The 17,024-nt window shown below is 41.3% G+C and overlaps 1 protein-coding gene across 1 annotated transcript in view; it reads right to left on the bottom strand.

Annotated features, from left to right (window-relative positions):
• The window catches only part of SUCLA2 (succinate-CoA ligase ADP-forming subunit beta), a 130,700-nt gene that overhangs the window by 57,148 nt on the left and 56,528 nt on the right, over positions 1-17,024 (bottom strand). The window contains exons 5-6 of the mRNA XM_077483256.1: positions 2,400-2,528; positions 254-392 (exon numbers count right to left, since the gene is read on the bottom strand). Coding sequence (XP_077339382.1) covers positions 254-392; positions 2,400-2,528 — 268 coding nt within the window. The remainder of the gene's footprint in view (positions 1-253; positions 393-2,399; positions 2,529-17,024) is intronic.

Genomic DNA, 17,024 nt, shown 5'->3' on the forward strand with positions numbered 1-17,024 from the left:
GATAATAGCTGTTGATCCACAGAACTTCAGTTCTTCTGTTTGAGTGAACGCCTCTGCTGCACTAAAAACCTGCGTTTTCAGCTCAAAGTTTACAGCATACTTGACTCCTGGTATCAAAAGGTAATTCTCTATACAAACGGTCATATATTGCATATATTTTTTGTTTCACCCTCGCCATACATTTTAAAGCTAGCCTATGTTCAAAACTCAAACTGCAGAGTCTGAAATGTTCCTGAAGGCTTGCATGGCTTACCTACTCCCGAAGCATCTTCTACCATGGGGTTAATTTCCACCATTGTAGCATCATACTTCATGAACAGATTATACAAGTTGATCATGCACGCAGCTGCCTCATTTACAATGTTCTCTGGGAAACCCATTTTCTGTGCAAGCTGAAAATACACAAAAGAAACAGAAAATTAAAAACAAGATAAACAATGGTCTGTTTAGTCAGCTAAATTCCCATGGAAAACATACTCATTTTTCTTTTCTCCTCTAGCACTGTGATGATTTACATGATTTGGAAGCATTACTATAGTTTAAAAAGGTATAAAGTAAACAATGTATTGAAGCAATCAAGGAGAGAAACACAAAGTTCTTTCTTCTAAACATAACTGATTATTTTATATCACTTTCTTTAGGGGATTATGCCATCACCACTTCCAAATGCTTACCGACTTTAAATAATTAAATACTGCCTTACTCTCCTGTGTATCCAGATTGTCATTTTTTACTGCTAAAAGCAACTGCTAGCATTAACATGTGGTAGGTCTCCTTTTTTACTGTTAATAAATATTAAAATGCTGGAGGGTATCCCATCATTGTCCTAGAGTTCTTCAATGGTGTAAAAAGCTTGACAAGAGTCCTAAGGCAATTTCTACAATGATAAAAAGCTAAGAGGATTTAGGAGACAACATATCCATTCATGAGGAGTTATTACAATTACAACATATCTTAACAGAACAGAACAATGAATACATGTCTTACTATAAGCCTACCTCTAAGTAAAACCTGTCATTTGAAAATAGTGGGGAAGCCTCAGAACCTCTGTTAGGTTTTTACTGACATCTTTGTCCCAATTGGGAGACAGGGAACAGGGAGTGATGGGTAATCTGTCCAACACAGAATTATATATATATACACACACACACACACACACACACACCATTTCAGCAGTAGTTCAGATGTAAAAACTTTTTTTTTTATGCCAAAATGTATTACAATTTAGGCCTCAGTTACATCACAATACACGTGAAGGTTTGCCATTGACTTTTAGCCCTCATTCACATTGATGTGGCTTTTAAATCATGCAACATCTGAAATTACACAATTTAAAAGCCGTATGTCAGTGTGACTTGAAAGACATCTGCACGGCTTCATGCACAAAGGTCTATTAAAGTCACACCTCAAATCGCCAAAAGTAGTGCTGGAACTACTTTTGCAAAAATCGGTGCAGCGTTGCAAAATTGGCATTGGACCGATCGGAATGGTGCCATTGCTGTCAATAGGCTGCGACTTGTCATGCGATTTGATCTGTCAATTTGCATGACAAATTGATCCAATATGAGCTAATGGTATCAGGTCAGATAAAACGCATGATGTTTACATGTGTTGGCCATAAAAAAATAAATAAAAAAAATAATATCATGTCCATTTTTTCATCCATGGACACATTACAAGGGCTCATCAAAAACAGCAGTGCATGTAAACGCATGACAACACATCTGCCCAAAGCAATAAAAAAGCATAACAGAGATACATTAGGTATGAGCCCAGCCTAATGCTGGATACACATGGGAAGTGGGGAATGAAAAAAAAAAACCTAGGCCACTTTCACACAGACAGTCCAAACAGGTCTGCCTGTCAGTTTTTCCAAGCAGACCCAATCGGACCATCCATTGCTCTTTATGGAGTGGCAGATGTCAACTGCTGACATCTAATCTGATCATTAAAAAAAAATCAGACGTTCCCCATCCATCTGGCGGATTGGATGACTGTTGGATCGAAACAGGCAGGTGGTCCGTTTCCATAGGACAGCTCATACAGGACAGTGGGCTGTGTCTATGTCCACTCAGCATCAGTGGAGTGGACATGAACCTGTCATCCGCCTGCTAAGTAGGGATCAGCAGAAAACTTCTTCTGAGCAGGTGGACCTGCTGGGAGACTTTGCCAATGTAAAAAAAAAAAAAGAGGCCTTACACAGATAGCCAAACTAACCCATCCTATGTTAGTGCGGTGATCTCCTTGCTGAGCTATCGTGTTCTGACAGGGGAACTGCCCCAGCCCACACAAACCGTGATCTGGATGCTGGTTTTCCAGCATGATCATTCGACAGAAACCAGTTGTGAGACAGGACTGTGTGTACCCAGCGTAAGGCTTCTAAACAATGACATACTTACCCTAACAGCTTGATCTTTTTGGATGCCTTCTACAATGTCAATTGGCTCTTTCACAATAGCATCTGGGTTTTCAGCCGCAACATCTTCAATGTTAACTCCACCTTGAGAACTTCCAATCAGCACAGGACCCTGAGAAAAATCAGAGTTGTTAGAATTTATATTTCTTGGTGGCTGCAAAGACTGTTTTACAAAAACATAGGCGCCCATGTGCACAGACACGGCAGAAAGGAATTCTCTTGTAGTGTCTGCATATTGAGTGCATTAGCACAGGCAATTTCTACCTCAGTAGGTCCCCTGGTACCTCTTTGGATGTGAATGTAAGGTAGTGGCACTATAAGAACCTGGAAGAAGTGATAAGTGTCAATCTGGGATGCACTTCACAGTAGAATTGCCCACATCTGTGCTCAAAAGAAGACATCATGACAAATAGAGAAGATGCCATGGCTAAACAGTTTTTGGAGGTGCCCATTATCCTCCTCGTCCTGCCTTCCATACTTGGTGAGTAACTGACCTGGAAAATACAGTTTAAACAACTGCTCCAAAGCAGTAACTCATAAATTAAGACAACAAATAAGGAGCCCAGACAAAGTACCTATGAAGCATGCGTTCATGTACTTTAAAGTGCAACAAGTACCCCCTTATACACCTATTTTAATTACTATAGCCACATAAACCTGGGTAATATAAAGTAAACGTAAAATGTGTCCCGTCTCCATTAGAGGTCAGTTCCACAGTCACGGTTGGACAAGCATTCATCGAAAACATACCTCTATATTAGTGGTTCTCAATTCCTGTCCTCAGGACCCACTAACAGGCCAGGTTTGCAAGATAACTGAAATACAACACAGGTGATATAATTTGCTGCTTGGTGATTGCAAAATTCTAGTCTGCATCTCCCCAAGGTAAAACATAGACCCCTTTCACACCAGGGAGTTTTGCAGGCACTATAGCATTAGAAATAGCGCCTGCAATCCGCCCTAAAAAAGCTGCACCATTGTTTGTAGTGTGAAAGCCTGAGGGCTTTCACACTACAGCGGTGCGCTGGCAGGACGTCAGGGAAAAGTCCTGGCAGCAGCTTCTTTGGAGCAGTGAAGGAGTGTTGTGTTTACCACTCTTCCATCGCTGCTCCCCAATCAAATCAATGGGGCAGCGCTGTAATACCACAGGCAAAACGCCACAATAGCTAGCGGCCAGAATGCGCCGCAAATCCGCTAAAAATAGCGGCGTTTTACCGCCCACGCTATGGGTGGTGTGGTGTGAAAGGGGTTTAAAACCTGGCCTGTTAGTGGGTCCGGAGGACAGGAGTAGAGAATCACTGCTCTAGGCAAACCAACTCACTTTTATTCTCAACAGCGTCTAGGCCATCTTCAAAATCCTAGTGGAATAGGTTCATTTTATATATGCCAAAACCTAGACAATTAATTATACATTCCAAGAATGCAATCTCTCTCTCTCTATATCTATATCTATATCTATATATATATCCTTGGGGCACTCTGAACAAGATAACTTCTGCTAGGCAAGCAATGCTAGGCCAGAAGATACTCGTTGCACACACCACTACAGGTTCTGTATTAAATAAGTGAGATAGCAGTACCTGAATTGGCAGAGAATATTTAGGTTGCCTTTACATTGTTGTGTGATAGAATACAATATGCATGTTGCAGTAGATTGACATGTATTGTTAAAACCACCCCAACCTGCATACATGAACCAAAAAAACTAAAATCTATCCCTTAGGACAGTTACTTAGTAAGGTTGAAAAAAAAAAAAAAAAAAAAAAAGACACTAGTCCAACCTGTGTGCACTTTTGTCAGTATTACATTGTATATCCCTGTATGTTGTGGACATTTAGGTGCCTAATAGTTTTTTTACATTATCGATGCTCCCTGGAAGGGAATTCCACATCCTAACCGCTCTTACAGTAAAGAACTCTCTACGCAGTTTAACTACTTCAATACCGGGCACTTAGATCCCCTTCCTGCCTAAGCCAATGTTCAGATTTCAGCGCTGTCGCTGTTTAAATGACAATTGTGCGGTCATGCTACACTGTACCCAAACAGAATTTTTATCATTTTGTTAGCACAAATAGAGCTTTCTTTTGGTGGCATTTGATCACCTCTGTTTTTTATTTATTGCTAAACAAATTAAAAAAATAGACCTAAATAAAAAAAAAAAAAATAAGTTTCTCTTTTGTTTCAGTTATAAAATGTTGTAAATAAGTTTTCTCCTTCACATTGGTGTAGCGGTGTGTCAGACTGCCACGCTGCACCACCGATCACAGCGATGCACGCCCCATTGGGCATGCACGGGCAGCCATTCTGGGCACCGTCATAGGACGTCCACCCAGAACGAGGGCTGCACCGCACCCACCACCATTTGACAGTGGACGGACGGCAAGTGGTTAAGGTTAAACCACTTTTCTTCTCATTTTAGTGAATGGCCACAAGTCTTTAAATGCCCTATCGTGGAAAAGTTGTACCCCTGATGTGGGGTCACCAGTATGGTAGTTGTACATTGAAATCATATCTCCTCTCAAATGTCTCTTCTCCAGAGCGAATAAGTTTAGTGCTAGTAATCTTTCCTCATAACAAAGATCCTCCAGTCCCTTTATTAGCTTTGTTGTCCTTCTCTGGACTCTCTCCAGTTCCAGCACATCCTTCCTGAGGACTGGTGCCCAAAACTGGATGGCATACTTCAGGTTCAGTCGGACCAGAGTCTTGAAAAGTGAGAGAATTATTGTTTTATCTCTGGAGTCAATTCCCTTTTTCAAGTGGAATTCCACCCCAAAAAAAAAAAATATTTGGAGAATAATTTTTTTTACTCACCTCTAAATGCCTATTGCTAGGGGTCCCTCGTAGTCTGCCTTCTTCGGCGCCTGTGCTCCTGACATCACATCCCTCAGTGCAGAAAGGGAGATCACCTCTCACCTCTCCCTTTTGTCAATCATCTGGGACACGTGACCGGTCCCAGATGATTGCCCAGCTGTGAAGCCACAGCTGGGCACCCACAGTTAAAATGCTGGTGCAGCCGAGCGGGGGGATGAGCGGGGCTTCGATCCCCCGCATCGCTGGACCCTGGGACAGGTAAGTGTCCGATTATTAAAAATCAGCAGCTGCAGTATTTGTAGCTGCTGACTTAAAAAAAAAAAAAATTAAGTGGGAACGTGTTAATGCATGCCAATATTCCATTGGCTTTGCTTGCACCACCTTGGCATTGCATACCATTGCTGAGCCCATTATCCACTAGGACCCCCTTTTCCTTTCTAGATTCCCTCAGAGGTTTTCCCCCTAGTGAGTAGATTGCATTCGTGTTTTTGCCAATCAAATGCATAATTTCACATTTTTCTACATTAAATCTCATTTGCCATGTTGTTGCCCACCCCATTAATTTGTTCAGATCTTCTTTCAAGGTTTCCACATCCTGCGGAGATGCTATTGCCCTGCTTAACTTAGTATCATCTGCAAATACTGAGATTGAGCTTTTTACCTCTAGATCATTTATGAATAAGTTAAATAAATAGTGTTGGTCCCAGGACAGAACCCTGGGGGATCCCACTTTCCACACCAGACCATTCCAAGTACTCCCCATTTATCACTACCTTCTGAATTCACCCCTGTAGCCAGTTTTCAAGCCATGTTACTCACCCTTCGGTCCATGCCAACAGACCTTAGTTTGTACAGTAAACGTTTATGGTGAACTGTATTGAATGCCTTTGCAAAATCCAGATGATACACCACGTCTAAGGGCCTTCCTTTATCTAGATGGCAGCTCACTTCTTCATATTCTAACAATCACATGCGTTGTCTTATGGTGTGCTCCAAAAAATGAGGCAGTCACATTTTGTTAGCCCATGAACACAACGCGATCATAAGTAAACTTGAGAAAAATAAGGCTGCCATTAAAGTGACACTAAGGCTTCATTTTTTTTTCTTGATAAAATAACAAACAGGTTATACTCACCTTCTCTGTGTAATGGATTTGCACATAGCAGTCCCGATGATCCTCCTCTCGGGTTTCCTGCTGGTACTACTGGCCCCTCCCTACTGCCGAGTGCCACCAGAGCAAGCAGCTTGCAATGGGGGCACCTGAGCAGAGGCACTCCCGAGTCACTGCTCTGTGTGTCCATTCAAACTCAGAGCCAAGGCTTGGCCCTGCCCCCTTTCCCTCCTCATTGGCTGTGATTGAATCCTTTTGAAAAAGCTTATCTGACTCTTAACTTCCAAAAGCCTTAAAGCTATCCTATATGGCAATTATTGTTTCAAACTGGACGAGGGTGTGCATTCCAGCACACCAAAGGCCGGGATAAATTTACCTTTATTTCAGTGATCTAAAAGTATGTTTCATAACCATAAATGAAAAGTCTTATAGGGTGAGGTAAAAATAAATATACCGTATTTGCCGGCGTATAAGACGACCCCCTATTTTTCAAGTGAAAACATAGGTTTTGGGCAATACTCGTGGTATAAGACTACCCCCCTTCTGAGGCCACACCATTTTAAAAATACATTAGAACGATTAAAAAATACAAAGCAAGAATGCCAACTACTCATACGCGATGCTGTGTTATGTCATAAAGTAAATCAAACAATAATAACACAAACAGAGATCTATTGAATGCCACAACTCTGGAAAGTAGAATTTTTCACTAACCAAACCTATACCACTTTTGGGTTACATTCTATGGGAATTGTCCACCAAAATGCATTTAATAACCCCCCTGTCATATGTCCCAGATTTACCTGTCCCTCTTGGGTGCCTGGGACTTGAAAGGCAAACAGCAGGATGTATAGTAGTAGGAGATCAGTGAATGGATTTACCCAGGGAAGTATGGTGAGCGGTGTATTATTTTAATGAATACAACGCCTGCTTGGATTGGCAGAGGCTGTAGCATCACCAGCCCTTGCCTCTCTCTCTCTCTCTCTCTCTCTCTCTCTCTCAAAGCCAATCCGAGCAGGCTACTCTATGTAGCCTGCTTGGATTGGCAGAGGTTGTTACTCCAATCCAAGCAGGCTCTGTATTCATTAATAGAATACATTGCTCGCCGGGATTGGCTCAACGGCGTATACTGTTTGTAGTTAAAACCACATACAGTATTAGCAGACATTTGGGGGCTGACATCCATCGGGCAGCATTGTATACCTGTATACCCGGCGTATAAGACGACCCCCGATTTTTGGGCATTTTTTTTAAGTGTAAAAGATAGTCTTATACGCCAGCAAATACAGTATACTTATTTTAAGTACCTTCAAGTAACATAAATCTATATAGATGTCAACTTTTATAGCAAATCAATCAATTATTCTGAGCTAAGACACCTATGGGACACAATAGCTACATGGTACTATCATATGTATACCCAAAACAGTTTTAAGATGTATAACTGGGCATACAATCTGGCCGTTTGGCTGATGTACAGGTTGCATCAATGTCAGAAATCCTTGGCTGCATGCTTGTTACTGATCACCAACTCAAACATGGGTCAGCTTAATAGTCCAGCCAACTTTTTCTTTCAAATCTGCTAAAGCCTTAAATGAATAAAATGAATTTACAGCATACATTGTTACATTGTTATATTATAAATGTGTGCGGTATTTGGTATATCTGTAACAAGGTCCTGTCCCAACTTTGAGACTGATGTTGCTGCCATCCTTCACCCAATTATTATTTTTTTCTTAAAATGGCACATTTTCTCATTTTAAACATTTGATGTTTTCTACTGTGAAGAAAATATGGATTTATGAGATTTGCAAATCATTGCATTCTGTTTTTATGCAGATTTTACACAGCGTCCCAATTTTTTGGGAATTGGGATTATAATAAATACATGTTTTGGTGTCACAGAGAATAGAGGGAGCAATTTTAGCTCCCCTCACCTCAGCGATATACAGTGACACACGACAATTGAGGAAAAAAAAATATGATCTGCTTTAATAAGACTAAATTTTAAGTATTTCATGTAACATAATCTGGAATCAAAAGATTTCAGATCAATTAGAAATTGTCATTATGATTAATTTAGTCTTTAAACTGTAATTTGAAGACTTGCGTGGAACAGAAAATGCAGGAATACACAAGGTTTTATGTGCTTGTTAGGCACAAACAATAAATATGTGACCAAAACACACAAAACAAATATGGTAAATGTGGTTTATTGCTGCCACCTAGTGGTTATGGTTGCTAACATGTAAAAGGATTTTGGAAACCTGTCAAACAGCAGAGGAAAAAGAACTAAAAATCACCCAGCGGAAGCAAATTGCTTCCAAATTACTGGATCTGGTATCTAGTTCCAGGTCATGAAAGTGAACCAAACCTTGCAAAAGACTTCAGCTGTAGGATTAGTAAATGGGCTTGATGGTGTTCCATGTGGCTAGCACTCTTGCCTTTCAGCTGTAGGGTTCTGGATTTACGTATCTGAATAGAATTTACTTATCTCTATGATGGTATTAAAAATAAAAAAAAATTATATATATATATATATATATAACTTGATTCTGAACAAATTAAGACTCTGGAAGGAATATTAGAGCTGGTTCACATCTGTGTGGTTCGCTGTGCTTTGTTTTACGCACGTTACCATTGAATTCTACAAAATGTGCATTTTGATGAAAGCATCAAAGATGCAGTATGCAGGATCTTGCCACACTGCACCTAAATTGCACATAACTGCATAACTGTGGCAGTGCACAACTGCACTGCCACAACCGAGGTATCCATCTCTTCAGGCGGCAGTTCGGTAAACGATAATGGTGGTCTTCGTGGCGGATTCACCACGAGATCCCCATTATCGGCAGCGGGAGAGGGGCCCCCGCCGCTCTCCAGAGCCGCCAGCAGAGGCAAAGGCCATCGGGTCTTATCCGTGGCTGGGTATGGAGACGAGTGCGGCTAAGATGGCCCCCAACAGTCTCCATACCATAGCAGGGCAGAAGAGACACTAAAACATCACTTCCGCCCTACGTCTTAAAAGCACTTTTTTTTTAATGTCTTTTTGACCCCGATCTCATATTTAAGAGGACCGGTCATGCTTTTTTTCTATTACAAGGGATGTTTACATTCCTTGTAATAGGGAAAAAATTACCCACATATTTTTTTCTTTAAAGCACCCCACACTGGCGAGCTCGCACGCAGAAGCGAGCGCATACGTGAGTAGTACCCGCATATGAGAACAGTGGTCAAACCACACATGTGAGGTATCGCCGCGATCGTTAGAGCGAGAGCACTAATTCCAGACCTCCTCTGTAACTCAAAACATGCAACCTGTAGAATTTATTAAATGTCGCTTTTGGAGATTTTTAAGGGTAAAAACGTTTGATGCCATTCCACGAGCGGGTGCAATTTTGAAGTATGACGTGCTGGGTATCAATTTACTCGGTGTAACATTATCTTTCACAATATAAAAAAAAAAATTGGGCTTACTTTAAATGTTGTCTTATTTTTTTATTCAAAAAAAGTGAATTTCTTTCCAAAAAATGTGCGCTTGCAAGACCCCTTGCGCAAATACGGTGTGACAAAAAGTATTGCAATGACCGCCATTTTATTCTCTAAGGTGTTAGAAAAAAAATGTAAAATGTTTGGGGGTTCCAAGTAATTTTCTAGCAAAAAACAAAACAAAAAAAAAACAACTTGTTTTTAACTTGTAAACAGTCTGAAAAAGAGGCCCGGTCCTTAAGTGGTTAAAGTGTAAGTTCTTTTTATTTTTTCTAAATAGGTGGTCTACACTGTACCCCCCCTCCCCACTCGACTTATCTCCGTGGGTGATGAGAGGTTTATACCCATACAGTTCGATGTAGCGTTTTAGGGCACCAGAAATTCTCGCCCTTTTCCCGCTTCCTTCTGCAGCTCTTCCAGGACAGATCCGAGTGATGATCCATCCTGAAAGCACTGCAGAGAGAATGGGCAGAATAGCAAGGATTTCAAATTTCTGGTGCCCTGGACTACCTGCCCATGGGCACTGAGAGCCCATCACTTAGCGAGGCAAGCATCAGGGAAATTGGGGAGAGTGTATGGTGTTCTTTAACCTTGTCCTTTTTTTCTGAAAAGTGAACAGCGAACCCTTTAAAATCTTCTCAGTACAGATTTCCTTTAAATTGCAAGTGTCCATTCTGCCAATATATTTCAGACACAAAGGGTATTGATAAAACTACCGAATTTTGAAAGCTGGACAACTTTTCCCCTGAACTAAAGCATAAAAGCAAGTGCAAACTGCATTTTTTGCCCGATGCCCCATTTACACTAACACAGCAATGTAACCTATGCACCATTTTTTACCTGCATGCGGCGTATCTTCTGTTTGCAAGCATGACACGTTCTAATGTCGTTTTTAAGTGTGAATGCAGCCTTAAGGCGGCTATAGAAGGATCAAAATGTATCTGGTTCAGCAGCAATTAACCAAATTTAGATCCATCCATGGGCAGGCTAGTTGTACTGAAGCCGACTTATCAAGATAAAATCGATATAGATATATACACACGCACACACTATATATAATTTGAATGGTTTCTCCGTTCCAAGGAAGTTTTGTAAACAATCCCCAGACTATTCTGTAGGAAATCTGTACAGAGAAAAAAATAAAATGTTGAAATTGCAAACCTACTTTTGATAAAGCTGCCTACCTGGCTTTAAAGTGATACTAAAGTCTTGTTTTAAAAAAAACAAACACGTCACTTACCTGCTCGGTGCAGGGGTTTTGCAAAGAGCAGCCCGGATCCTCCTCTTCCCGAGTCTCTCACCGGCACTCCTGGCCTCTCCCTCCTGCCGAGTGCCCCCATAGCAAGCAGCTTGCTATGGGGGCACCACATCTCTGTGTGTCAATTCACACACAGAACTGTGGCGCAGCATTTACCATCACTTTTAGGCCTCGTACACTGGACGTTTTTAAAGCTGCTGTTTTTGGCTTCAGACTTTTTTTTCTGCAGCCAGTAAACTCCCCCGCATATTATCCTGTGTGTCTATGGACACATAGGCTGTTGTCAGTGTTTTTTTGGCAGGGGCATTGTGTGGCTGGAAAAATCCTCCAGAACTAGTGGGTTTGAAAAGCAGTTTTACAGCTGTAAAAATGCTCCAACTCTGAAAAATGCTGAAAAATGTGGCTATTGGCCATTTAGGAGTGCTTTTGAGCAACATGCTTTTGTACGAGTATAGTTTTGCTAAAAAAAAACGCTAATGCAAAAAATCTACAAAAACGCAGCAAAACTTGTGTTTTTAACTCAACATTCTACAGCTAAAGCTACTGCCATTTTTTATAACATCCAGCATGCATGAGGCCTAACCTTTCATTTTTTTTTTTTTTTTTTTTTCATTTTGAATAAAAGGCTGGTGTTAGACCTTATAGGTAGAACTATAATAGCCAAAACTTTTTCATTTTGGATAGAGTGAGAGCTATAACCCCTGTCAATATTTTTTGCCATCGCCATCTCTGTCCCACTTAGGAGATTTTCCTGTCCCATATCCAGAACAGGAGCGAGAGGAAATCCCTCCAAAAGTGATGAAATCTCTGGTTGTCATCAGAACTAGATTTCCACTCTATTAGTCCCCTTTCACATTGGGGCGGTGCGGACGTCGGCGGTAAAGCGTAGTTTTAACCCCTGCTAGCAGCCATAAAAGGGTGGTGGTATAGCCACGCTGCCCCATTGATTTCAATGGGTAGGAGTGGCTTAGGAGCAGTGAATACACCGCTCCAAAGATGCGGCTATCAGGACTTTTTTCACCGTCCTGCCAGCGCATCGCTCCAGTGTGAAAGCCGGAGGGAAAGGGACCGGTTTTTTGAGGCGCTACACAGGCGCCTGAAAACTGCCTCGGTGTGAAAGGGGCCTTACTGTTCCCAAAACAGTAAACATTACAGCCAGAGAAGATTAATGCCGTTTTGTGTAACACAGGGATCTCCAAACTACGACCCTCCAGCTGTTGCGGAGCTACACGTCCCATGAGGCATTGCAAAACTCTGACATTAACAGACATGACTAGGCATGGTGGGAATTGTAGTTTCTGAACAACTGGAGGGCCAACGTTTAGAGACCCCTGGTGTAAGGGATAAAATAGACTGATATACAGACACATTATAGGCAGAAAAACACCAAAGGTGCGTTCAGGAGAGGAGCTAAAAAGCAAAAAAAAATAAAAAATACACCTAAACACGCATCTCGCGTTTGAGCGTTAATCCAGCCAACAAAATGACCTATAATAGGTTTCAATGTACTTTTATTACAAACAGGCGCATCCCAATTTATGTGTCAGTAAAGTCTGTTAAATTATTGGCTTTGGTATTTAAGGTTTCACCAATAGAATGCATTAAACGCCCAAACGCTAGGTCTGCCTAAATGCATGTCTACCGCATTTTTTAGAGCAGCCAGGAGTTCTGGAATTAAGAGGGGCTTAAAAAGATGCCCTGAGTGCATGAGGCCTTAAAGCTCCTACAGGTTGTCTGTTTAGAAATGGATGTAAATAATGGGTCCAAAATAATTGCTCTCACTCTGGCGTGTGCGGAAATATGCAACATGTGTAGCGCAATCATGCGTAGGTGGCCCTTAAAGTGTGCGCTTGCGCTTGTATGTGCATGTATATGGGGGTGGGGCTCGAAATGTTTTTGGGAGGGGTTTAAGTGTTTTGGTGTAACTACGTTTTTGACACTTTAACTAAAACATTTTTCATCACATGGGGACAAAAAGTCCCCTATGTGATGATTTCTTGGTGGCAAGTTGCCTTTAACGAGACATTGGGATTCTTTTAGATCAGCTTACCGGCATATATTGTGGTAGAAAAAGGACTGCAACAAAATGGCATTTTTCACATCTACCTGAAGTTACAACAATACCTATAACATTGGTCGGAGCAAGAACTCACAGGCATAATGAGTCTATCAGAACTAAAAAAAAAAAAAAAAAAAAAACCTTTAACAAGTTTTCAGACATTTGTTAATTAAGGAGTATATTTAAAAGGCTTAGGGGAAAAAAAAAAAAAAAAGGACCTATAGGGGATTATTTAAAACTGCTTGTTGTGAAGTGATCACAACTCTCACATATTTTTGCAAACTAATGCGAGTTATCTGCTCTCCAGGGCATCATAATATTGGCTGCTAAACATCTGACAGTATCATAAATCACTGCAAGCTGTTTGTGGAGATGAAGAGATGAAATACAGAGCATGCTCCAGGGACAGAAAAAAAACATCTTAGGCTGCTGCTGTTAAACTCACGTTTTTGTGAGTTTAGGTGTTTTTTTTTTTTTTTTCTTCTGCCCTTGAACTCCCCTAATGTTATCCTAAGTGTCCATGCACACATGGAAGTTTTTACCAGTTTAGTAGCAGGGGAGTTTAGAGAATGTTTTCTGAACGCCCAAAAATCGCGTTAAGAAGGAAGTTTGACCACAAAAACCTCTGAATGCAGTTAAATGTACCCAAGCGCTAGGTGCATTGAGCACTTCAACGTTATTTCAATTGCCAGAACAAAAAAAGCCATCCTAGACCCCTTTAGCTTTCAGTACTGTGAAGTAAATTCATCTTGCAACAGAAACTCAGAGTCAGCATTCACCTCTGTAGGGAACAGTGACAGGCAGTATTGCCTATCGACTGCAACATGCCTTATTTTCTTTGTCATGATCATGTGAATGGGGCTGTGCAGCGAATATTGCCTGGTTTTGACAGGCAGCTGACACGTTAAAAAATGTGCCTCAAGCACCAGGTTTTGCCACCTAACAGTGCCCATGTGAAAGGGGTCTTAAGAGTAGTTATTTTTTTGGCCCTTTTCACACAGACATTCTCCGATCAGGTCCGCCTATCAGTTCTTCAGGCAGACCCAATCAGAACCTCCATTCTTCTCTATTGAGCGGGTTGTGTAAACAGACATGTGTCCGTTTACACCAGTCTACATCCAATCTGATAAAAAAAAAAAAAAAAGGAAAGATGGGGATCTAGCGGATTGGATGGCTGGTGTAAATGGACAGGTAGTCCATTTACATCCATCTGCCCATAGAGGAGAGAGGTCTGTGTCCGTTCTGCATGAGCGAACCAGACATGGACCTGTCAGCCGCCTGCTCAGCAGGGATCCATGGAGAGATCCACTGCTGAGCAAGCAGATCGCAGCCTCAGCCACAGTCTGCCCCATGTGAAAGGGACCTTAAAGTGTTTGTTCCCTTATAGCAGGTTAAACAGCGGTGCTTGTGATGTGCAATTTGCCCCCATATATCATAAAAAACCTGGCTGATCCTGCCTGGTTCTGCCCTCACCCCTGTAAACTGGCCATGGTTTATCATGGCCGCTGAGCCCTGACACTGGTCAGTTTACATGCCTCAGTCATCTGCAGCTCTCCTCTGTCCTCCTCTCTCCCCCCCCCCCCCCCCCTCGCCTGTCAGCTCTGTGTGCCTGTGTCTCTGACCCATAGTCCAAACAAGCACAGCCTACATAAGAGTCTCAACTCTGCTCTAAAATCAGAAAGCTGCATTATATGGACTTCACGGGCAGGCGTAACAGGCATATGTAAGACTTTGCAGGTGGACCAAGGCAAAATTGTAGGTGCAGATATGCTATAATTAGGTGCCCCCACGAGAGGCCAAAGTTATACTTAAAAAGTCTCAGATCTGGAAAAAGAATGACAGCATATTAAGCTAAATAGGTCAATTAGGGCTGGTTCTAGCTCTTCTACTGCTTCTTAAGAATATGTAAAATCCTAAATGTCCACAGTCTGCACACAGAAGCACTTTAGGTACATGCATACAATCACAATGGGGCAATGTTTACTCATCTAATAAACTGACTGTACAGGTCTTAGACAAAATTGTTTTACATCACAAAATAAATGGCAACACCATGCATAACTTTTTTTTTCTGAGATCCCTTAGTGCAAGGGTAGGCAAACTTCAGTCTTCCAGCCGTTTCAAAACTTGAAGTCCCATCATGCCTCTGCCTTTGGGAGCCATGCTTGTGTTTGCCATAGTCTTGCAATGCCTCATGACACTTGTAGCTCTGCAACAGTTGAAGAGCAGAACCTACCCCTGGATAGTGATACTGAATACTGGAATTCTGACATTAGGTTTGCCACTGCTATTGCCAAAGCTGTAGATAACAGACAATAACCATAGCTGAAGGCAGAACTCAATGGAAAAAGCTTGAAAAGAAAGTACTGAATGATTGAAAAGAAAAAAAATCAAGCTAACAGATATTAAAGCACTATTAAAGCTAAAAGCAAACATTATATTGCAGATTACCAATTCTTAGATGTGATGGCTGTGTTTTTTTTTTTTTTTTTAGGATTTTTCTTCTATGTTCATATGCTAATCCAGCCAGCAAGTTTACGGTGTTTCAAAAGCATAAGCTCTCCAGCAGAATGTATCAGTTTATATTGGTGAGGCAAACAATTTAACACTGACGAGGGTGATAAAAACAATCAGCTTTTATTTTTTCATCCAAAATCTTTATCCCAAAAGGCTAAAAAAAAAAATGGTTTGCTGTAGCTGATTATAACGTGTGAGCTGCAGTTTGGCTTCAATCCAAATCTGCCAATACTATTAACACTCCCCTCTACCCCACACTAACAATGCTTCTGTCTGCTGTGCATCCTGTGCTCCTTCACCCTGAGCTGTGTCTCGCTAATACAGGAGGTGTGTTACTGGCCAGATCTCCAGATAAAAAAAAAAAGGAGGGGGAAAAAGCTAAAAAAAGAAAACAAATGCAGCCACCACATTTAACGATCAGTAAGCTGCAATATAATCCTTTCCCGGTTTTGGGTTTAATACCGCTTTTTGCTTTTCCCGTTTCCTCCCTTCAAAACATGTTAATGGTATTTTTAAAACATAAACTTTGTTTTATTGCATACCCAGCAACTGGATTGTTGTTATCCCTTGGTTTCCGTGCCTCGCAAAGAAACTGTCAGTGTTTGCAAAACATTCATGTACCTGAAGAAGTCAGGTCGAGGAGTTTTGTAGTGCAGTGGGTGGGGCCTGATGGGAAACAGACAATAGTTCTATATCTTGTCTGCTTTGCTGTTCAATTGAGGGCCAATTCACACTAGTGTGTTGATCAACATTTTAGTGCAGCTGTAAAATACAAAATGCAGATCAACACAAGAACATCTGAAAAACTATTTCCAATCTGGCCTATTCACACAATAATGCTGGGCAAGCCATGTCAACGGACATCAGCACACGTTAAGGGCCAAGTGACACTAACTTGCGCTAAAATGGATGGAAACATGCATGTGCATGCTGATGTCGCATTATGGTTTGAATAGGACACATTGGAAATTTTTGTTTTTCAGATGTCCTTCCATTGATCTGTGTTTTACAGCTGCGCCAAAACGCAGATCAACACACTGTGAATTGGTGCTAAAACTTGACTAAAATTGAAAGAAATGTACATACATTTTCCATACATTTATTGCCAGTCAGTGAGTGGGCCCTGACAGCGTACAGCAGACATTGTCATATTTGGGCAATAACATCAGCCCTAGTATTCCTTAGCCCCTTTCTTTACATTCAGCTGTGGGATGGGGAATCTCCCAGCCAGCAACACACTGGGGCTGGGGACAAGTCATCAATTGCTAGGAAGCTGGCGTCCAATAATCTCCACTCTTTCCATAACAAAAGTTAACAAATGTCTAGAGTTTTACGTTATAGGTCAGTATAGAATAAGTGTTTG

Source organism: Lithobates pipiens, unplaced genomic scaffold (genome assembly GCF_037356315.1).
Source record: "Lithobates pipiens isolate NorthernLeopardFrog02 unplaced genomic scaffold, aLitPip1_a1.2 Scaffold_16, whole genome shotgun sequence".
Taxonomy (NCBI): Eukaryota; Metazoa; Chordata; class Amphibia; order Anura; family Ranidae; genus Lithobates; species Lithobates pipiens.